This window comes from Beta vulgaris, chromosome 6, assembly GCF_026745355.1.
Source record: "Beta vulgaris subsp. vulgaris cultivar EL10 chromosome 6, EL10.2, whole genome shotgun sequence".
NCBI classification, from domain to species: Eukaryota; Viridiplantae; Streptophyta; class Magnoliopsida; order Caryophyllales; family Amaranthaceae; genus Beta; species Beta vulgaris.
The window spans coordinates 10,728,316-10,750,599 of NC_079207.1; the positions used below are offsets into that span (position 1 = coordinate 10,728,316).

General features: G+C 35.8%; 2 protein-coding genes and 1 non-coding gene across 4 annotated transcripts; 2 read left to right on the plus strand and 1 right to left on the minus strand.

Moving 5' to 3' along the window:
• The first annotated feature begins 1,687 nt into the window (after positions 1–1,687).
• On the plus strand, positions 1,688–10,378 carry LOC104895680 (asparagine synthetase [glutamine-hydrolyzing] 2). The gene is made up of 14 exons (XM_010682250.4): positions 1,688–1,979; positions 3,341–3,479; positions 3,764–3,859; positions 4,007–4,148; positions 4,651–4,746; positions 4,874–4,968; positions 5,203–5,364; positions 6,524–6,604; positions 6,701–6,922; positions 7,018–7,152; positions 8,337–8,417; positions 8,601–8,687; positions 8,805–8,912; positions 9,726–10,378. Exons 1-14 carry the CDS (start codon positions 1,900–1,902, stop codon positions 9,963–9,965), a joined length of 1,764 nt encoding a protein of 587 aa, XP_010680552.1. The 5' UTR covers positions 1,688–1,899; the 3' UTR covers positions 9,966–10,378.
• Positions 10,379–16,487: 6,109 nt separating this feature from the next.
• On the minus strand, positions 16,488–21,857 carry LOC104895681 (oxidation resistance protein 1). Of its 2 annotated transcripts, XM_010682251.4 has the most exons (8): positions 21,537–21,854; positions 20,675–21,261; positions 20,494–20,566; positions 19,892–19,972; positions 19,748–19,811; positions 19,392–19,479; positions 19,066–19,150; positions 16,488–16,878 (listed from the first exon to the last, which is right to left on the minus strand). In XM_010682251.4, exons 1-8 carry the CDS (start codon positions 21,642–21,644, stop codon positions 16,795–16,797), a joined length of 1,170 nt encoding a protein of 389 aa, XP_010680553.1. In that variant the 5' UTR covers positions 21,645–21,854; the 3' UTR covers positions 16,488–16,794. The 2 variants fall into 2 exon arrangements, 1 of the variants encoding a protein (XP_010680553.1); XR_002040184.3 differs by lacking the exon at positions 19,748–19,811 and having other exon boundaries at positions 16,822–16,878; positions 21,537–21,857.
• A 109-nt stretch (positions 21,858–21,966) lies between these two features.
• Positions 21,967–22,039, plus strand: TRNAR-ACG (transfer RNA arginine (anticodon ACG)). Its single transcript has one exon. It is a non-coding gene; the product is annotated as a tRNA-Arg (tRNA).
• Positions 22,040–22,284: the final 245 nt, after the last annotated feature.

A 22,284-nucleotide genomic window follows, 5' to 3' on the forward strand; every position in this document is an offset into this window, starting at 1 on the left:
AGTACTTTAGAGGCTATTAGACCCCATCAAATTTCACCTTTAAACTTTCCCCAATGTTTTTGATCCTCTGTGTATACTATTCAAAATAATTGTTTTTAGCAAGGGACCTAATCTAAATATATTTTGATGGTCGTGAATATGCAAAATTGTGGTAGTATAAATAGTGCTTTACAAAAGCTTGGTTGGAGATTCTTTTTATTCGAATAATATTTGAGTTAAAATCATACATTCTATATATTTGTCTCCCCCCCTTTGTGATTGTCATCCCAAATATATTGATTTTTTTCACGTAAAGCTAAATTATTCTAACGCAACTTTAAATTATTAGAAAATACATTTGTTAGAAAGTCGGCAATGGCCATAACATCTTGTTTTTTTTATAGATAATTAGACATTTCAATATATTCCTATAAAAACTATAGACAATATTATTACACATTAATTAAAAAGTACATATTACTTTTACCCAATTAATTCGATTATATTTTACCTCATAAAATGTGGAATATACTCATAAAATCATACTTCCTCCGTTCCATAATAAGTGAAACACTTCTCTCTTTTATGTGAGAACTTTTTAGATAAGTGTTTCACTTATTACGGAACGGATGAAGTAATATTTAATGTTCTTCGGGCCCAACATTGTTGATCATTTTTCACGAATTTTATTTTCCTTTCACTTCATCAATGCTGAATTCTTTAAAGGCATTTTTCCGATGATGAAAAGTTTTCTATCCATTCTTCACTTGGCAAAACCCATAATTCACGAGCTTTCCGATACTTCTCAATATTCTTCCAAGTGGATATGAAAATTAGAAATTCATTCGAAATCTTTACTTGGCATGTGTTACACAATGCTTTATTCCAAAACTAAATTATTTTCAATGACATATTCCCCTTTCTCTCCTCTAATGAGATATTATTCCTTTAGTCAATAAAGAATATAATAACAAGAATGTATATTATCTCTATGTGAGTTCAAAGGTGTCAATACTAGACTGAATTGAGTTAAATTAATTTCAAGCTTGTACTTAGTTTTATGAATGGTCGATTTCAACTCATCGATCCAAACACACAACGTTGCGATTCAACTCATATGTTTAATGGTCCGTCAAGTTTGGTTCGTTCTAGTTAAATATAATAACTCTTTCTTCACGATTTTAAATCTATAAAACCTACAAAAATTAGCTGATAAACTCTTACGTCCACAACTTTAAATCTACTTAATTTATATTTTTGTAAACATCATCGAATCAATCAAATCAAAGTCAATTATAGAGTGAACCTTATCGAGTAAAGCTTTACAATCTACCAAAGAACAAAAGATCCCCATGACTAAAAAACCTTTAGTAAAGCGTGTAGGTAAGAATTGATTCCATAACCTCGAGATTATAAAGTCGTGGACCCGTGATGACTAGTACAAGACTGTAAGCTCAACTCTCTAACCCCACGAATATATACCACATTTCTTATTCACAAATCACACAAACCATCTTTTGAGTAACTTCATGTTTCACATCCTCCTCAACGGCTCAACCACAAGCAACGCCAAAAGATCAAGAGGCAACGCACTAAAAGCCAACCCCAAATAAACCAAAAAAAAGGAGTCGACGACACGAGAGACAGAATCTAAAAAAAAAGGCCCCACGAATTTTAATTAATAGGAATATAGAATAAACAGTTGCCCAAAAACCCTAGTTTTTGAGTGGAAAAAAAAGAAAAGCGGAATCTTACTGATTCCAGTAAGCATTAACGGCTCTGATTGGCGGGCTTATAAATCTGCGCCATTTTAGCAGCAGTATACTTCACCAACTTCATTTTTACATCTTCTCTGAAATTTTCAGAGATACCATTTTCAGGAGAGAGAAAACTAAGAGAGAAGAGAGAGAAAGTGGTACCATGTGTGGAATACTTGCTGTTTTCGGATGCCTCGATAACTCTCAGGCTAAGAGGTCCAGAATTATCGAGCTTTCTCGAAGGTAATTTTTTAAACAAAATTTAAAATTTTAATAAATTATTGTTCAATGTTAATAACTGCATTGAATTTATTTTTATTCTGCATTTGATATTATTTTGTGATAAGAATTTGTCATTTTCGGTGAAATATATAATTACAGTTGATGAATGACGATTTCTTTTGAAATCGTAATGATCATTTTGAATTTATAGTTTTATGTTTATGGATTGTAATTGTATTTGTGAATTGAATGGTTTTGACGTAATGTTAAATTTTTGTTTGGCGATTGTTGAGATAAAAAAATTAGATGGCGGTTTGTGTTTTAGGTGATGGAAATATTACAAATTGGCAATGTGATACGATAACCAATAAAAAATGAGCTTTATTTCGGAAGAAAAACTTCATTAATTGAAGGCCAAACGACATTTATATAATAAAAGTGAGCTTGATTGTATAGTTTCTGAGTGAAATGCGACAGTGCTGCTGGATATGTGCACTTGTTGGAGTAGACATCGAATTCGCATTATTGCTTCTCAAATCTAATTTACGAAGGGATTTGTGCAATTAGAACAAACCATAATAACCTATTGTAGGAGGGACTGAGGTAATACAACGGTGGGGTGTTGATTGACAAGTTGACGCTCCATTGCCCTGATGATCTATTTGGTAGGTGATAATTAGAAATGATGTTTACGTTTGACAACGACTTTATCTGTAATTTAATCTTGCAGAAGAAAAGTCCTCCGCCGATGTCTATGGTAATACAACTCCATCCAGAAGCACCGTAGTTTACTTTACCATTCAATAGCAACCTCTAAAGTGGTAGTGGATTTTAATGAAATTTGCAAGGGAAAAGAGATATTTGAGGGTACACAAAAATCACTATGGACATTAACATGAGATTTTCCTTGCTTGATAACATAACATATAATTCACATTGCCGCAATCTATTACCATCTATCAGATATTCCTTTATTGGCTTGTAAGAAGCTTGAACAAGGATGGAGTGTCTGAAGTTCTTTAAAACCGAAAAGGACTATATTTTTAAGTATGAGAGAGGTTTGTTGTATGGAGTAACATTATAAGTTGACTTGTGAGTTGTAAGAAAGGCTGCTGATTGTTTTATGGTAAAAGAAGGATCACTAGGTACCGTTTGGCTTTGAAATGTACATGGTTTTTTCGGGCATTTGTTGTTGTTTGTAATATCATCTGAGTCCATATCCTTGTGTGATGATATACTGAGATGCGATTGGTAAGTGCAGCTTGTTTCCATTTTGCTTATTGCACCCTCAATATGTTTACCTACTCCCAATTTTTCTTTCATTGTTCGACTGGAAAACTTGTATAAGAATGTCTAATTGGTAGCTTTCTGTTGAATTTTAGGTTGCGCCATAGAGGCCCTGACTGGAGTGGCATACACTGTTTTGAAGATTGTTATCTTGCTCATCAACGATTAGCTATTGTTGACCCCACGTCGGGAGATCAGCCACTTTATAACGAGGACAAGACAATTGTTGTCACAGTAAATTAACTTTCCATCCTGAGAAATTTAATTACTATGTAATATATTAGTACCGGAGACATAAAGTACTACTGGGAATGATGTGAAAATTTGTTGAAGAAAAAAAATGCTCTTATTGCTCTTGCAGTCTCTATTCTCTGGTTTGTTTTATTGCTCCTATGAATAACTTATTATCTGCTATGAGATGCAAAAGTACACATTTAAGCATCTAAATCTCCATGTATATTCATTTCTGATGCTATTAAATTGGCCTCATGATATATGCATGAATCATCTATTGTCAGGTCAATGGAGAGATATACAACCACAAACAGCTAAGAGAAAAGCTGGAGTCGCATAACTTTCGCACTGGTAGTGATTGTGAAGTAATTGCTCACCTCGTAAGTACCTTAGCATCATGTACTGCCTTTTCTTATTGGCATACCTACTTAGTCAAGTTTAATGTGACTGTAAATTGGTTTTTATTTAAATAACTGAAAAGGCATCTTACTTAGAGCTTATGCTCCTTTGTTTTCCTTCTTGGCCAGTATGAAGCGTATGGAGAAGAGTTTGTAAATATGCTGGATGGGATGTTCTCTTTTGTAATTCTTGATACACGTGATAAAAGCTTCATTGCTGCTCGTGATGCTATCGGTATTACCCCACTGTACATGGGTTGGGGTCTTGATGGTATGCCGAATTATTGTATATCCTTAAGTTATTTAGGGTAGTGATGGAAATGCATCTACTAATCTTTTGTTGATCAGTATGATGTCTTTCAATATTAATATTTGAACTTTCACATTGTTATGATGTGTTAATATAATTTTCCCATCTGTGCATGATGGTGCAGTTTTACATATTAATGTATTTAGACATCTGTTTCACATATATTAAGCTCGTATTTTGCCAACCAGGAAGGAACGGAGTCGCTTATATCCAAAGTAGTTGAGCTCATCTTGAATTCATTATTGACATGCTTAAACATGCAGTTTGAAGTTTGCTTTTGTTCTCAATGGAGTCGACTTTTACAGATTTTGGGGGGGTGTTACTTTTGTGTCTTTTCTTTTTCTTTTAAATTGCAGGAATCTGATTGTCTCTTTCATATTCATAGATTATTATTATTTTTGTATACTTTGCAGTCCCAATTTACTGTTTAATACTTTAGTTAAAAGTTGTGCGCAATGCACAGGCTCCATTTGGTTTGCGTCAGAGATGAAGGCCTTAAGTGATGACTGTGAACGGTTCATTGCTTTTCCTCCTGGACATATATATTCAAGTAAACAGGGTATGCTACTACCTAGTTCATAAACTATTTGGGCTACCTTTAACCATAAATATTATCCTTTGACAGACTGTAACATGTACAGTAGGAATTTGAGGATTTTAATGCCATATCATTCAAAATGTCGCAGGTGGGTTAAGAAGGTGGTACAATCCACCATGGTACTCAGAGCAGATACCTTCAACTCCATATGATCCAATAGTTTTACGCAAAGCTTTTGAAAAGGTATATTAGGAGTCCTAATTGGCATTTCTTCATATGATCAATGTTGCTTGGTCATTCTGACTTGCTCCTGACTTTAGTTTTTGCCTACACTCTAGACTAAGGAAGAAATAGTTCTGTGGTCGTTTCTGCAAAACATAATATCGTATTAAGTGAATTTCCTCTTCTTGTCAGGTTTGTGATGGATTCAAATCTTCTTTCAATTAATTTACATTTTGCATTTGTAATTCTTTGCAGTCTGTGCTTAAGAGACTAATGACTGATGTCCCATTTGGTGTACTTCTGTCGGGTGGACTGGATTCATCTCTTGTTGCTGCTGTGGCATCACGTCACTTGGCAGAAACAGAAGGAGCATCCCAATGGGGTTCACAGTTGCACTCCTTTTGTGTTGGTTTGAAGGTGAGAATGACTTCGGACATTATATATACTTCATAAATTCATCTTACTTGGCAGTTCTTGCTCAAGTCAAACTGCTGCGCCTGTTTAATAAGACAACACTTCGGGAGTTTGGACTCGTCTTTAGGGAAAAAAACCATGGTCGCGGGAACGGTCGCGTTGTCACGGAAAATAGAACGTTTCGCGGCCGACGCGGCGTGAATTTTTTTTATAAATTCACATTAATATGTTCTAACCTTATTTGCTTTGTTTTAGTTTATGAAGCATTATTGCAACATAATATAATCAAATCTATCATAATATCATGTTTCATTAGCTATATAATTAAATCTTAAAATATTTTTGGTCAATATTTAAAAAGAACGGATGTGACGGGGATACGGCGAGTTTGCGTTACAGTTAGGACAACACGGCGAGAAGTATGTGATTTTTTATTATGGCGTTCTGTAACAGGATTTCGCGAAGCGACAAATCCAAAATCCGTTATAGAATGGCCGCTCTGTAGCGGAACGGGAGAGTTTTAATTCCATATTGCTCATGGCATAACTACTTTCTTAGGTGGTTAGGTTTACCTTGGTTGAGTTTTAGGCTGCCATGAGCCCCTCCCCTCTCAATGTGAAGCAAGGTTTGAGCATCGTGCCCTCGCGATCAAGATCCAAATAGTTGGGTCTGATAATAGAATTTCTGTTCTTTTGGATAAGAAAGAAAATTGTTGACTAGTAACAATACTTTTAGTATCTATGAAGTGAATGATCCTAAATGAGATACATTTTGCTGAGATGAGTTTTATGAAAGCCAACAATAATCATTAGTATATGGACACGCAGCTCTTATAATCATGAAAGATTTGTGATATCTATCACTTGAATGATCCTAAATGAGACTACACCTGGTGTGAATTAACTAGTCTGAAATTAATTTTAAAATTGGTATGCAACTCTTAGAATCATGAATAACAATGTGTGATGAGAAAGCATTTATTTGCCTGGTTGGAAATTTGACATAACATAGCTGTATATAGATCAGGTCCAGCGTGTACAGATAATGGAAGTGTACATGTAGTTCTCTGCTCAATTTTCTTCAAGGATTTCCTGATGGGAGTTCAAGTTGATCTTTGTTCCAGTTATGGGATCTTGGTACTAAATTCTCTTTTGTTGTTCAGGGTTCTCCTGATCTCAATGCTGCAAGAGAGGTTGCTGATTATCTTGGAACTCGTCATCACGAGTTTTATTTCACTGTTCAGGTAGCTTCCTTATAAAATCAATCGGATAGAAGATCAAATCAAATTCAGCTTTGAATACATCAGACAACTAAACTTATATTTGTTTCTCAAATTTAGGAAGGCATTGATGCACTTGAAGAGGTTATATATCATATTGAGACCTATGATGTTACAACTATCAGAGCCAGCACCCCGATGTTTCTGATGTCCCGGAAAATCAAATCTCTCGGAGTAAAGATGGTTCTTTCTGGTGAAGGAGCTGATGAAATTTTTGGTGGTTACTTGTATTTCCACAAGGCACCTAACAAGAAGGAATTTCATGAGGAAACTTGCAGAAAGGTATTCTAGGGATGTGAATCTTTTACAAATGGAACTATTCTCGTTTGTTTTTAACATTCTGACCATGGCTGTGATCTGGTGTTTGTATTGTTCAGATTAAAGCTCTTCATCTGTATGATTGCTTGAGAGCCAATAAGTCAACATCAGCCTGGGGTGTTGAAGCACGTGTTCCCTTTCTGGATAAAGATTTTATCGATGTCGCAATGGGTATTGATCCAGAGTGGAAAATGGTAATTGACATTTTCATTCGATACATATTGCTGCTCTGTGGATAAATTTCAACCAATATGAATTTCTGAACCCTATATATATAAATGATATTTTCAAGAGGTACGTGGATGGGATTCTAGTGTATCGCTATGACGCTATCTGAGGGAGAACCACCAGTGAAACTAAAGTACAAGGAAAAGAAAAAGAAAAAGAAGATAAACTAGAACAAAATTAAAAAACAAGAACCCTAGATCTAGCTTCTCAAGGAAGCTGTACATAGTGTGGTGGCAAGAACCATCGACTTAGGCTGCCGATCTTCAAGCCTCAACAAGAAGTGGGATAGGCTGGGTCTGCTACCCAGCCACCACATGCTGGCGCGAAGAGTCGCTGATGCTGATGGCGAAAAGCCGTTGTCCGGGTTGTCGGTCAACGAGAGCAACGCATACCAGAGACTAGAAGGATAAAACTCGCCATAATAGTGACACCAGTGATGGAACTTTGTTAGGATCCATGGAGTATCGTGAAGGTGCCAAGATCTAAGAGAGTAGCTGCTGAAAGGCGGTGAAAGGGGATGAGATGGAGATGGGCAGGGGATTGGGCGGGGGAGGACTGAGAGGGGAGAGGCGGTGGACGGGCAAAGAAAATGGCCAGAGACTTCTAGAGAGAAGGGAGTGCCCTTCTCTCTAGAAAACTCTTTAAATTCTTTATTTGCACCATATATACTTTGTTGCTCAAGTATGCGTCTTTGAGGTTATCAAAGAATTACTTACTCTTAACTCACCATTGGCGTCGATTTAGTTGTATACCCTTCTTATTCTTTATTATTATTATTGGTTGGGGAAGAGGGGATTAGCGCATTTTGAAAGTTACAAAAATTTTCTTCTCATATATGCTTCAACTAAGAAATTTCCTAACTGTTTTATTATCTGTATGAAGTTCTTTTCCCATCATAAGTTTATTTTAGTTTATGAATGTATATTGATTGCTGCTTCTATGTGATCTGTAATGTTTGGTAGAGCGGTGTGGAGGAAAAGCACACCCCCTTATCCATGTTACTTTGTTGCATGCCTCAAGAAATTATCTGAGTACGTTAAGAGTACGAGACGATCTTGAGACCAAGTTGTTCAAGTCTGTGATATTGTTTTGATGATATTCTTCAAGGGTTTACTTAAGTATATTATGTCATGTATGTTAATATCTGCAGATTAATTGTGATCAAGGCAGGATTGAGAAGTGGGTTTTACGCAATGCTTTTGATGATGATAAGAAGCCGTATTTACCAAAGGTATGCTGGTTTTCCACTTAGCTATAGCCTATTATGAGAGTACTTTTTGAGTCAATGGATCAGTGGGACACTCATTTCCAGGTTTCAATTAGGTATAACTTTTCCCGCAAAAAAATTGTGATCATGTTGTTTTTTAGGATACCTAAGAGATTGATCATTATCTTTTTGTATTTTTGGCTTCAGCACATATTGTATCGGCAGAAGGAACAATTCAGTGATGGAGTAGGATACAGTTGGATTGATGGTTTGAAGGATCACGCTAGCAAACATGTATGAGATTTTAGCTATGGTGATGAAAGCCTTCGGTTTCATCTCTACTTGAGGTCCTATCTTCTCTATCTGATATCTGCTATACTGTTTAACCTTTGATGTGATAAAAAATTCCAGGTTACAGATTCAATGTTGGCAAATGCGAGTTTTGTTTATCCTGACAATACTCCAACTACAAAAGAAGGGTATTACTACAGAGCAATTTTTGAGAAATTCTTTCCTAAGGTTGGTGATGTTTATCTATGTGATTGTTATCATCTATAATATTGATGGTCCCTTCACCCTTTTCCGTTTGATGCTTATCTGTGTCATCCTCATGCAAGCGTAGCTCTGGTCTCAAAGTTGTGTTCAGTCTATGTCCTCAGAATAGCTTGCAGAGTTCCTTCTCCTTTTGTTCTTTTGGAATTCCTTTATCGGAAAGGGTTGATAAGCATTAAGCATATAAGATCAGTTAATTGCTTTAATAACTTGCAGCTTTTGGAAGTAAGGTAAGAATTATAGAAGTCATTAGTTTGGATGATGTAGTTCTGGTACTTCGGTTTTGGCCCTTTTGGGAGATAATTAGAGTAAATAATTACCAAGTTGTATGATTTTGTGGATTTAATATTAGCGGGTTACTAATCGTAGTGTGTGAAGAAGCATGTGGTTTATTACTTGGAATATTAGGGATGGGACCAAATATTTTTGTGGTGTCTTTACTTAGTGATTAGGGAGATCTAATTATCGTAAACATATCATGTTGTGGTAGGTAGTAGCTTCCAATTTTTCGAGATTATTACTAATAGTTCTTAAAAAAATATAATGGTACAAATGTGTATGGGAGACCGAAAAAAACAAGTGTATAAGACAGATTATTACGGACAAAGTTTCTCTTTTGTGGCTTGCCAAATTATTGCATTATATAAATGGCGTGAAGAGGGGTAGACTAGTAGTTGTTTCACTTATTCTCACGTTACAAAGCTTCTCATTGTCGAAGCTCATTTTACATATCATGCTTACATCCTTCTAATCGTCTGCTTGATCCTTGTTTCTGAGCAGAATGCTGCTAGGCATACAGTTCCAGGTGGACCTACTATTGCCTGCAGTACTGCAAAAGCAGTGGAGTGGGATGCATCATGGTCCAAAAACCTTGACCCGTCTGGTCGTGCTGCTCTTGGAGTTCATGAAGCTGCTTACAGGGAACCCGAGATCACTAACAATGCTAACCTAGCAAGCGACTTGTGTCAAGCTCCAGGAGGTCAGGACGGGGTCATGTCAAAGACTCCCACAGTTGTTTGAATGAGGCGTGCAGCTCTGATATATTCATGTTGAAATTATATCTTGGTACCTTATTTCCGATGGTAGCAGAGGAGCTTGATGCAGGAATCCTTTGCGTGGATTTTTGGTTGCTAGGAAGAGTGAAATAGGAGCATTTGTTGTTTCTTTCAACTGTAAGCAGTGCAAAAGAGTTTTCTTTCAACTGTTTAGTTACCTGGCACAATGTGGCCCTTTGTTGTTGTCCGAAATTGGCCTTTTTAGGATCCTTCCCTCCCCTTAGCTCGTTTAGCGATAAAGGTTAACATTCTTGGCTAATTGTTGTAACCTGGATTATCTCTCGTTTAGTGATAAAGGTTAACATTATTGGCTAATTATTGTAACCTGAATTATCTCGCATCTCCAGTAAATACTTATGCAGTTCTCTTTTAGCTTTATAGCTTGTGTCTTCTCATTGTATTGACCACAAAGATGTTCAAAATAGGAATCCTTGATTGGATTTTGGGTTGCTAGGAACAACTCGGAAAATAATGAAATAGGAGCATTCGTTGTTTCTTTCAATTGTAAGCAGCGCAAAAGAGTTTTATTTCAACTGTTTAGTTATTTGTCACATAGTGGCCCTCTGTTATTGTCCCAAGTTGCCCTTTTTAGGACCCTTCTCTCCCCTTAGTTTGTTTAGTGATAAAGATTAACAGGCTTAATGTTGTAACGTGAATTATCTCCAGTAAATAAGTGCAAGTTCTCCTTTACCTTCATAGCTTGTCCTCTCTGTATCGACTTACAAAGATATTTAACAGGTTTGTATCCCCTAACTATCTATTTAAGATATCATAAGTCTACCATCAAGCTATATCACATCTTTGTAATTATAGTTTGAATCTATGTACTGATTATTTTGCTTTATTAAAAATATTGAAAAAGAAAAAGCATATCCCAAACAAAGTACCCAAAATGCCCGGGAATGGGGATCAATATCTAAATGATGGTATTGTGTCAGACCGTCCGATCATAATCTTTGGTCGGACGACTTTCAGTTGGTTTTAATTTGTTTCAGTTGGTTTCAAAAAAAATTCAATTGGTTTCAAAAAAAAATCAGTTGGTTTCAATTTTTTCAGTTGGTTTCAATTTTTTCCAGTTGGATATAAGTTACCTCTAAATGAAAGTAACTTACGTCTAAATGAAAGAAAGTTACGTCTAAATGAAAGAAACTTCAGTCTAAATGAAAGTAAGTTACGTCTAAATGAAAGAAAGTTACGTCTAAATGAAAGAAACTTAGGTCTAAATGAAAGAAACTTCAGTCTAAATGAAAGTAAGTTACGTCTAAATGAAAGACACTTAGATCTATATGAAAGAAACTTCAGTCTAAATGAAAGTAAGTTACGTCTAAATGAAAGAAACTTAGGTCTAAATGAAAGTAAGTTATCTCTAAATGAAAGTATCTTACCTCTAAATGAAAGAAACTTACCTCTAAATGAAACTAACTTACCTCCAAATGAAAGTAACTTACCTCCAAATGAAAGTAAGTTATCTCCAAATGAAAATAAATTACCTCCAAATGAAAGTAACTTACCTATACAGAAAATCATGTGTTCTCTCTTCTTTGTGTTCAACTTTTATTTTGGTCTCAGCCACAAAAAATTCCAATTTTTCTATTTAATCTCTCTACCTTTCTCTCTCTAAATTATTCTCTCTCTCTATCTGTAAATTTCAATTGTTTATTTCTGCAAATTGAAGTTTCAGTAGCAAGAATCTTGTGAGTTTCTTCAAATTTTCAGCTACGGATTTCAACTTCGGTATTCTTCATTTCAGATTTTTGGTACTGTATTGTTGTTGTTTGTGATTTTATTGTTGGTGCAGATTTGGTGGTTGCAAGTGCGGGAGAAGATAAGAAGATTGCACTTTGGCGTAAAAATGGGCAAAGTGCTGGGCGCTTGTTGTTGTTGGATGGGAACATGAAATGAGGGGAGGCCCGACGGAAAGTATTGGGTCAGACGGTCTGACCCAATACTTTCACATGTTTGTATTCCGTTAAAAGTTTGAATTAGAATATATAAGAATAAAACTAGGTGGTAAAATTGAATAAGAAGTGATTAGAAAATCTAATTAAAAGTCTCGAGAGGAAGATCCAAAAAAGAGATTAGAAGATGTAACTAAAAAGTTTTCATTGGAGATATCCAAGAAGGATAGGAGTAGCAAGTTGCCTAGACCAATAAGGCAACTAAACCTTCCTACCTAACAAAGAAGCCAATTCGCTTGTTGCAGCTACTTGGAGGTCTGATCGGTTAATGTTGATATGAATATTTACGAGTTGTGATGCTCATATGATCTTTAGTTGCAATATTTCTTAATAAGCTTCTTATACTAATGAAACAGTGATCAACTCTCAATTCCAAAACTTAAATTTCGTATAAATGCAAATTATAGATTGAACTCCGAAATTGCTTCCTTTCTCTTCATATCTTCCATAATAATATACTATCATTACAAAAGCCAAAAACTAGAAAAGAAAAAGAAAAATTAATTCTAATAATCCAACCTCTTGATTCAATTCATTAAGTTACTTGAATAGATCGAAATTCTTGAGAAATTTCTTGATCTCGTTTGTTCTGATTAATCGAAATTGTATCTACAATTTCTTGATTTGAAATACTTGATTGAATTCCTTGAATTCTGAAAATCGAAATGGCTGAAGATGATTCAAATGTCATTCCAAATGCGATGAACTCACATAATATGAATATGATGCAGAATTCTTCACAGAATAACAATGGAGGTACCTTAGATCCTCTTTTCATTTCGAATTCTGATAATCCTACTTCATCTCTAGTATCTACTCCATTTTCTGGTACGAATTTTAGTCGTTGGAGTATGAATATCAAACGTGCTCTTATTGCAAAGAATAAGGAAGGATTCATCACTGGATCTTTTTCTAAACCTGATGTTCATGGGCCGTACCAGTAACTTGTGAAAGTTGTAATTTTTTTTTCCATTGTTCTCTTTTTTTCTCTAATCTCCATTCCTTTGTTTCTCTCTCCTACCTCCCTTTCTCTCTTCCTCCCCCTCGCCACCTTCCTCACCAGCAATCTTCCACTCCTGCGAGCAACCACCTCCCCATCCCATGCGCACACCATGATTCTAATTATTTTTTGTATTTGAAAGGTTGGTTTGTACTTTGTGACACAGTAATACTCAATGTTTTAGCAGCGGCCGGAGTTCGTTCACCAGCTATACTCCTGAGCACTATGCTTTGTATTGATGATCATATTTGCGAGTCTGCCTCTGTAATGCTGGTCTTTTTTCCATTTTCTTTCTCGTCTCTTTTTTTGTTGCGTGTATTATAGTGCTATTTTGTTGCTAAGTGTGTTTGCTTAGTATTACGGATTAGTAGTAATTGAAGTATGTTAATTAATTAATCCATGATTTGTTTGTTGGAAGTGAAATTAAGAATATTGAGTTTTGTTAAAGTGAATGGTGATAAGGGGTTCTTGATTTTTTTGTGAAATAGGTGCCACACCCGTTGATTTTAGTAACTCGGTGTGAACTTGGAAACCCATTTTATCTTAATGGTGATGAGAGAAAGGAGATTGGTAGTGACAATGGATAGCATTTGGCGGCGTTGACGATCAGGTTTGGTGGTTGACAGTGGGTAATTGGTAGTGATAGTGGTGAGTTGCAGTGGATGGCAATGGGTGTCTGGTGGTGAGAGCTGATGGTGGTGAATTTTGGTGGACTACAATAGTTGGCATTTGTGCGGCTGTATGGTGATGTGAGGCAAAATGTCGGGGTGGCAGTGGTGGCAATGGTGGCGGCATTGTTTGTTGTAGTGGTGGTGTGGTTGGTGGTTAATTATTTTAGTTAATGCTAATTAAAATTAAAATTGATTAATTAGATTAGAACGAATTAGAACAAGACATGTGTCCGATTAACCTACTATAATGGTCACCAACCTCTTTCAACATTTAGCTGTTCAATATTGAGTAAATTTCCATCCACACTGCGGAGTCGTTTGTTGATTTTAGAATAATCTGATCATTCAGAGAATCAGATGTAAGATATTGTAGCCTACCTACAAACCTTACCCTCCCAATTAGTTTTTTCATTCCGCTTGCGAAAACTATCTCTTCTAGGTATCCAGATTGATCATCGTTTGATTGATAAGTTTATTGCTAATTGTGTTTTATTGAGAATGTATGTTTTTATAGTTGCAGTGTGAAGTTCAAATCACACTTCTTGGGCTTTCCAAACAAAAATAATGATAATTTGGAAAGAGTAGAGATGGATAAAATACCCACTTTTGAATCTTTTTCTTACCTGAACACAAATCTAATAACATTTATTTGTATATCAATATAAAAAGATGTGGTCAAAATAAGACATGTGTAGTGATCAATGCTGTCTGTAAATCTGGAGAGCTAAAAAAAACTATAAAAGTAGGAAAATTTGCCAAAAAAAATCTTTTAAAGGTTTAATTTTGCGAAAATAAACCTTATAAAACATTCTTTGCAAAAAGAAACCACAAACTAAAATTTTCTTGCAAGAAGAAACCTATCCCATTTTCCAGTGTGTTTTTTCTCAATTCTGGCGATGACCCTTCTATCTTTTTTTTTAACTCGCTATTTCCATTAATTTGCAGCACCGCCCCTATTCATTTCAAAAACCACACTGAAAAATGGGAATATGTTTAATCTTACAAGAGAAATTAAGTTTGTGGTTTTTTTCGCAAAAAATGTCTTAAAAGGTTTTTTCTCGTAAAATTGAACATTTAAAATGTTTTTTTCAACAAATTTTCCATAAAAGTACCAACATTAACTATGAGTATTATCTGGGCATTGTCCCCTTTCCTTTCTCTTGTTAGTTACCAAAGTGTTAGCAGACGAAAGATTGTTAGAAAGCAACCTCTAGTTACTAAACGAAGCCCCCTAAACTCTTATCTTTACATAAATAAAAAAGTCTTCTCTCCTCTCTTACTTCTAGCTGAAAATAAAATTGGGAGAACTTGACTAGAATAAATTAAACAACTTAAAAAATATATTGAAGTGCAACGAATGAAGAATTTGACCAACATGGCCTTGATTCAAATACAAGTAGCAATATTTTTTTCCCTAAAATTTCCAATTTTGTGCAAGGTGTATGAAATTTATATCTGATTCGTGCAAGCTTAATAAAATAGATATATAGATTTCACACTGATTACATCAATTTCATGTATATTGTGTGAAAGAATTATATCAATTTCATGTTGTATGAAATAATTATAAATTTCCGGAAGGATTAAATGAACTTTTATACACCTATTTTTTTTTACAAATTGTATGAAAAAGTTTTATACACATTTTATTTGAATTGAATGAAATACCTAATTTATTTTGCGCAAAGTATTGCTCCTTCAATCGAACATAAAATCAATATTAAAAGTGACATTACTCTCAAATAACACACCCTCATCTAAAACTCTATATTATGCACAAGGCTTCTAAAATCATGTTTTTCCTTTCCCTTGTCTTTTGGTGCGAGTACTGACTGTAAGCATGCATTTATCTTGGTTGTTAGTAGTTCGGATTATGAGTGAAATCTACTGCTCCCATCACTTCCATCATGTACTTCTATTATACACCATTTTATTGCAGGGTGTCTTTCTCTAAAAAACTACAATGTTCTCTTGTTTCTCGCTACTACGAACAAGCGATCATCAACCACAACCATCAAAACTATGACTCAATCAGTACACCCATTAAGCAACGAAGACCTCCATAACAAACTATTATATACCAGTTTTACTTGTTTTTATTTGATATGGTATGTAAGAGCTAATAAAGCTCAATTCAATATTTGGTTATTTATAGTTTATCATTTGTGTGTTCTTTCCCCAATTCGCAGTTTAAGTTTATCATTAATGCAAATTTACATTGATCTCACCACAAAATCATGCATTTGAATTCTACATTTATTCATTGCTAAGAGGTCAAAGACACTAAATGCTTTAAACAATTCAACAAACGCGTATCACGATTATAAATAAGCACGACATTCAATTGCTATTAGGGCTTGATCAAATTGTTGTTGGGTTAAGAGCACAACCAATGGTTGCCCTATAATTTGTGGGTCTTAATTATTTTATTACTTTCTCACTCTTTCACCTACACCACCCTTTTTTCTCTCTCCTCCATTTCCTTCTTTGCTCCTCTTTTTCTTGGTCCATCATGAAGAGCTAGGCATCAATTTTTCTTGGCCAAATTTTTCCTCTCCTAATAAACTAATATTACTTTTATACTCTCTCTCCTCATAACCCACAAGGAGGGCAACCATTAGGAGCACTCTTAATAGTAGGGCTTTATGAGTGGGTTTGAAAAAATAAAAATGGGAAAGAGGAAAAGGGGGTGGGGGCGAGGGAAAATAGGATATTAGGGGCTATGTTAGGTGTTTTGGAGGGTTGTGTTCAAGTAAGTAGAGACTAGAGAGTGCGTTACCATGTAGCAGAATAGCCAAACTCACATCCTGGCGTCTGAAAGACAATTCCGAATCCGCTTTGTCGACGAACAAGGAAGCTATAAGTAAGCAATAATCCTCGAGTGACAAGGGCACTGTTAAGTGGTGCCCTTACAAATCTATACTTATATCAGAATTAAAGCTTTTGCAGGATCTCTATACATACAAGATACAACTTCATACAATCTGTACAAAAAGCAGTAGCTTTAACGTTTCTTCCCATCATCCCATGTCATATTATGTGATATATACACTAGGATATATACAATGTTGGGCATCAGCAAGTTAGTTAAAACTTTCAAGAGCACCTAAAATTTGGCAAAATCATGTTTCAAGAATCACTCCGGGCATTACGACTGTTTATAAGTCACCATCTACAAATTCCAGGTAGCTCATTCTGACTTAAAGCAAGAATCTCCTCATACCTCGAAGCATATACAAAGCCCCATAACTGTAGAAGATATAAGAAACATAAGTAGTCCAATGAATGTCTTGGTTTCATCTCATAACTCAAACTTCTTCATGAGAAACTATTGAAGATATATGTTGCATGGAATTAGGAAAAGAGAAGTACAAAAACGCAATTTGCGGCCACGAGGAAATGTGGGAATGCAGAACTTCAGCAATAAATTAATAATTTTGCTTATAAATCAAGTACACTGTTATGTTTTTTAAACAAAATACATGCTCCTATTAAGAATATACTCCCTCTATTTTTTAAACACATGCTCCATTTTCACTTGCACACTTGCCGATGTACAATTTTGCCATTAGAATCTCTTATTATACATTATTAAAACACTATAAAAGTTGATATTTTGAAGATATAGTACTTCCTCTGTTTCAAATTACTCGCTACGCTTTCTATATAGGACAGTTTCAAATTACTTGCTACACTTTTTTTCTTTATATGGTAAGTTTTAAGTTGAAAATATTACCAAACTACCCTTACTAAAAATATTAAACAATACTTAGGGCCTGTTTGGTTCGGATTGGAATGGTATTGATATCCATACTATGGTGGTATGGATCCAGATTCTCATACTAGTCTGAAATTTTTTGGTTCAATTCAGGAATGGATTTTAAAAACCCATCCACTATGTTTGGTTCAATCCTAAAATGGATACTTTGTCTAATTTCAACCCAAAAAACTCTTCGTCTCTCTCTCTTCAACCCTTTGACTTCCTCTGGCAAGACTTGTCGGAGCTCCATGCCCTCAACCCTCCGGCCATGTCTTCGTGGATGTCTCTCTCCTCAACCCTTCACTTTCTCCGCCGATGTGCGAGGTCGCGACTTCCTCCGACAATGTACGAGATCGTAAGTCTCTCTCCTCTCTCTTCGACATTGACAACGATGACGATGAAGAAGACAACGAGGCCGGCGAGAGGTCTAGAGGGCCAACGAGGGGTCTGTTGGTCCCGATGAGGTGTCGGGAATGCAGAGGAGAAAAAAGGTGAAGAAGGTTAGAAAGATACCAATTAGGGTTTGATACTAGGGTAGAATGGAGTTAGAAACTTAGAAGGGTAAGGGAGTATGGGATTATAAGGGGATGGGGGTGGAGACGACCCCTTGGGTATGACATTCTACCCTAAAATAGCCCAACCGAACAATGGAATGGTATCACATCCATTCCATAACATTAAAAAACCCCAACCAAACACCCCTTTAATAATACCTAACCATCAACATTAATTTATAAACAAAAATCCACCACCAATCCCAATCCTTTCCCCTCTCATCATCAACAACTTCAACCCTTTCTCTCTCCTCCATCATTCCAACCCCCCTCTCTCTCCTCTCACCACCACCACCATCAACCTCTATTTCTATTTCTCTCTTCTCACCCACCACCACTTTCTCTCTCCTCTCTCCACCACCACCCACCCCTTTCTCAACCTCTTCACCTCACTTTTTCTCCTCGAATTAGGGCTTTGGTGGTTCGAATTTAGGATTTGGTGGTGGTGGTGGTTTGTTTTGTTAGGTTAAGGTGGTGTCGACAGTTTCTATGGTGGTTAGGTTTGTGGTCCTGATTGCAGGTTGTATGGTGGTGGTGAGGGCGATTTTTGTGGTGGTGGTAGAAGTGTTGGTGGTTTACGCAATCGTTGGTGGTGGTTGCTTTAGGTTCTAAATTACACTTAATCACATATCCCTCCTATAACTAATAATACACTAACAAAAATGGCCTAGGGAACCGTAAAAATTAGAAGTGTAGCGAGTAAATTGAAACGGTGGAAGTAATATACATCGAGACAAATTCAATATCTTGTATGCTAACATTTTGAGTTTTAAATTTTATGCATATGTAGAAAGATATGGTCAAACTAGAGTATGTAAATAATACAAAAAGTCAAAATAGAACATCCATTAAAAAATAGAGAGAGAAGTATGTAAATCAAGAAGGAACTAAAGTAAGTTTAAATATATTCAAAGAGATTTTCAAAGAAAAAAGTCATTATATGATTGAAGATCCCTAGGGAAAATTTGCTTGTGTTTTAGAGAAAACTTGAGCTCCAGAAATTTTCATGAGAAAATACCATACATCGAAGCAGAAAAATTACACATGGTCATGTTAGCACAAGAACATATGTACGCGCACAGTCATGGTACATATAAAGAGGATGAGAGAGGACAAAAGTACCTCAACTTCTTTCACAACAAAGTCTTCAGAGAGTGAGAGGCAAGAATTGCCATAGGTTTCAGATGATGCACTTGATCCATTCAATCTGTTCAAGTGTTACATATATAGAGGTATAAGTTCTTCCTGATTCAATAGTGCACGATATGCCATTTGACTTTGTCTAAGACATATTATTTCAAAAGTTGGAAGGCATCCTAATCTCTAGGTCCCCTATAATACAAATGGAACCTAGCTAATCTCTCCGCCTCTAAAGTAAATCTTGCAAAATAAGATGTGGTTTATCACATATGTAACATGTGAGAAAAAGAGCAGGAAATATAACTTACAGATCACTATCAAGGTAAAGTGCAAAATGTTGACCACCACCAAGTGCAAGGAAATCAGGGGAACACACCGTATAATATCGATTTGCACCTGCAGAGGTACCATGAAGTAATTGATCTAGATCTACTAAAAGAAAGTTGCATAAAATTTATTTTTGGAAAACCTTGAAAGAATATTAAACGAACGACAGTGTTTCAGCCTCTAACCCTATCAGGAGAAAATATAATTTTGAGTGCAGTTCAAATGAGCCACATTTCATGGTGTCTTGAGACTTCAGCAACATATTAAATTTGAGAGGGGAGAGACCATAGTCTAATAATAGTACTATAAAGGTACTGCACAGCTCCAATAACAATACCTGTGGGACGATAAATAATTGGCTGGCCAGGTACATCTGTAAATAGAAATGTGCTATTTGACCCCTGAATAGAGGTTGAGGAATTAATAATATGCTACAGAAACACAGTCCATGATGTTAAGAAAGTCTACTGATCAAACTTACCTGATATCTCTTGCTCTTAGAGGGTTTGAGAGGTGCCTCAACCAAGCCGCCAAAAACTGCACCTCGTCGGTCACCAACCACCTGTTCGATATGGTACATATTATCAGAGCATACAATATCTGAATGTCCAATGACTAAGTCCATCTTTTAGAAGACCAAGAGTACTCCCAAAGTTTCATTCAAGATTCAACTGGCAGTGAAAAATAATGTTTGTGAAAACGAACTTATGGCCAGACATTCGCCACAGCCAATTGTTCATTTTCTTGTAAACATAAGCTATATTATTCAAGATCAGAGAAATATCCTAATTCATATATCGAATTATTTTCCTACATTTCATGGATCAAATTTCAATACAAGGTCAATTTTAAAGCAAAGCTACTTTCATAACACATTACAGTGCAGATATGAAACAGAGCCAGACTGAATTCAAACATTATATGCACAAAGTCCACTTGCTGGCGACTATAACCTTCGATTAACAATCAACACTTTGATCTCTAAAGCATTGAAACATTGCAAAAATCTTAGGCTTACTATCACTACCTAGAATCACAAAAGGTAGGCATCTGAAAGTAGTAGTAGAGTGGAAAAGAAGATACCAGTAAACTCAAGCCAGGGCAGAGCATACTTTTCCGGTACAAGGTTGAGAGTGATATGCCATGTCTCCATGTGCTGCAAGACACAGCAGAACAGTCAGCTTACATATAATCAAATGATTCAGGAACCAAACAAATATTCAGAAACCCAAAGTCCAAATTCAAAAAGACTGTGATCCTACACCTGTATAGCAACACCCATTTTCGCCCTTTAACAAGGGATGGAAGGGAAGCATACAGTTTGACCCGGGTTTTCTGTGAAAGAAGCAATGAATTTTCAGACATATCTGGAAGTTCACCCAATGATAGGATTTCATCTGTGCCTTCCTTTGGACTCAAATTTCCTCCATCTTGGCATCCATTTTTATCATCAGTTTTAGTTTCATGGTTCGACATTCGCCCTGATGTTTGATTCCGGTACCATGCTAATCTTGCAGCATAACTCATAGCTTTACCAATAGACTGTCTCCCTCTAGATATTAACCCTCTCTTTCCACCACTCTCTTTCACAACAGTTACATTTTCAGGTTCTGCTACAACTTCAGGCTTAATTTCAGGTCTAGCTTCAGTTTCAGTTTCGGATTCCGATTCAGCTTTTACAGGTGCTTTACTATGCTGCCCACCTTCTCTTTCAGCACTAAAGTAGTCATCTTTTAGTAGAGAATAAAGAAAGGCACTGAAAGATGAGGTATCAGGTCCCTCAACTGTAGGCAAAGTACCCTCTTCAGAATTTGACTCAACATGACTTTTCTCTGAGTCAGTTTCATTATCCTTCCAAAAAAAAAAAAACCGGATAAATTAAAGCATTCAAACAAAAACCCAGAATCTTGATTTCCACAAATTAAGACACAAAGAGCAACAAAATTTCAGCAATTTATCAAATGGGTACACTAGAAAATCATTCCACTTAAGCTGAAGTGAGAAATCAAACAAAAAATCACCAAACCCATGAAATAAAATTGCAGAAAAGTCGAATAAAATAACAAAAAAAAAAACCGAAGAAAGTGCTAGAAAAAGAAGGTAAGAAGAAAGAGAAAGAGACATACATGAGGTGGGTTCTTGGAGGGTTTATCAGAAATAGGGTTAAGAAGAACAGTGGTGAAGTCAGACACAAGATTGACTGCTTTGCTTCGAAGAGATCGTTGCTTTCCCATTTTCTAATCCCAGAATTTACTACTATTATTACAAATCAAACAACAAAATGAGAGAAAATAGGATCATCAAACATTACAAATTCCTAAAATAAATTGGTTGGGAAATTACTGTTTGTGTAATTATCTCATTCATTTTGATTTTTGAGAGAAGATAACTTGACCTTCAATTTCTTTGTTTATGAGAAGACACAAGTAACCCCAGAAAGAGCAATTCCAGTAGACCGCAACCAAAGCATAAGGCAGCACGTCATTTTCATGTTCCTCTTTTCCAGGTTACGACGTCACAAAAAAGTTGAAATAGAAGAGTTGAATAGTCATACAAGACTTCATGGCCCAATGGATAAGGCGCTGGTCTACGGAACCAGAGATTCTGGGTTCGATCCCCAGTGAAGTCGATTATTGGTTTTTTTGGCACTTTTTTAGTAAGTTTTTATCATATGAAAGTGAGAGAAATAATCTCAACTATGAAAATTTTTATTTTTCTTGCCTTCAATGATTCCTTTTGGGTTTATTATTTATAAGATAATTAAAAGTTTGGATTATTTTCAGAAAGTACTCCCAATATATAGTTTGGATTATTTTAGAATAACTCATACTTGGGATTATTTTGAGCGGAACGGTGTAGTTTGGATTATTCTTG

What these genes read in the sequence shown, in the direction of transcription:
- LOC104895681 (XM_010682251.4), bottom strand. Translation starts at nt 21,644, where the DNA reads ATGGGAAAGCAACGATCTCTTCGAAGCAAAGCAGTCAATCTTGTGTCT. An exon ending in CCTCCAAGAACCCACCTCAT is followed by an intron (nt 21,262 to 21,536) that starts GTATGTCTCTTT and finishes TTTTTTTGGAAG; the next exon opens with GATAATGAAACTGACTCAGA. An exon ending in AATTATTTATCGTCCCACAG is followed by an intron (nt 19,480 to 19,747) that starts GTATTGTTATTG and finishes GTACCTCTGCAG; the next exon opens with GTGCAAATCGATATTATACG.
- LOC104895680 (XM_010682250.4), top strand. Translation starts at nt 1,900, where the DNA reads ATGTGTGGAATACTTGCTGTTTTCGGATGCCTCGATAACTCTCAGGCT. An exon ending in CCTTTTGTGTTGGTTTGAAG is followed by an intron (nt 5,365 to 6,523) that starts GTGAGAATGACT and finishes TTTGTTGTTCAG; the next exon opens with GGTTCTCCTGATCTCAATGC. An exon ending in ATGAGGAAACTTGCAGAAAG is followed by an intron (nt 6,923 to 7,017) that starts GTATTCTAGGGA and finishes TGTATTGTTCAG; the next exon opens with ATTAAAGCTCTTCATCTGTA.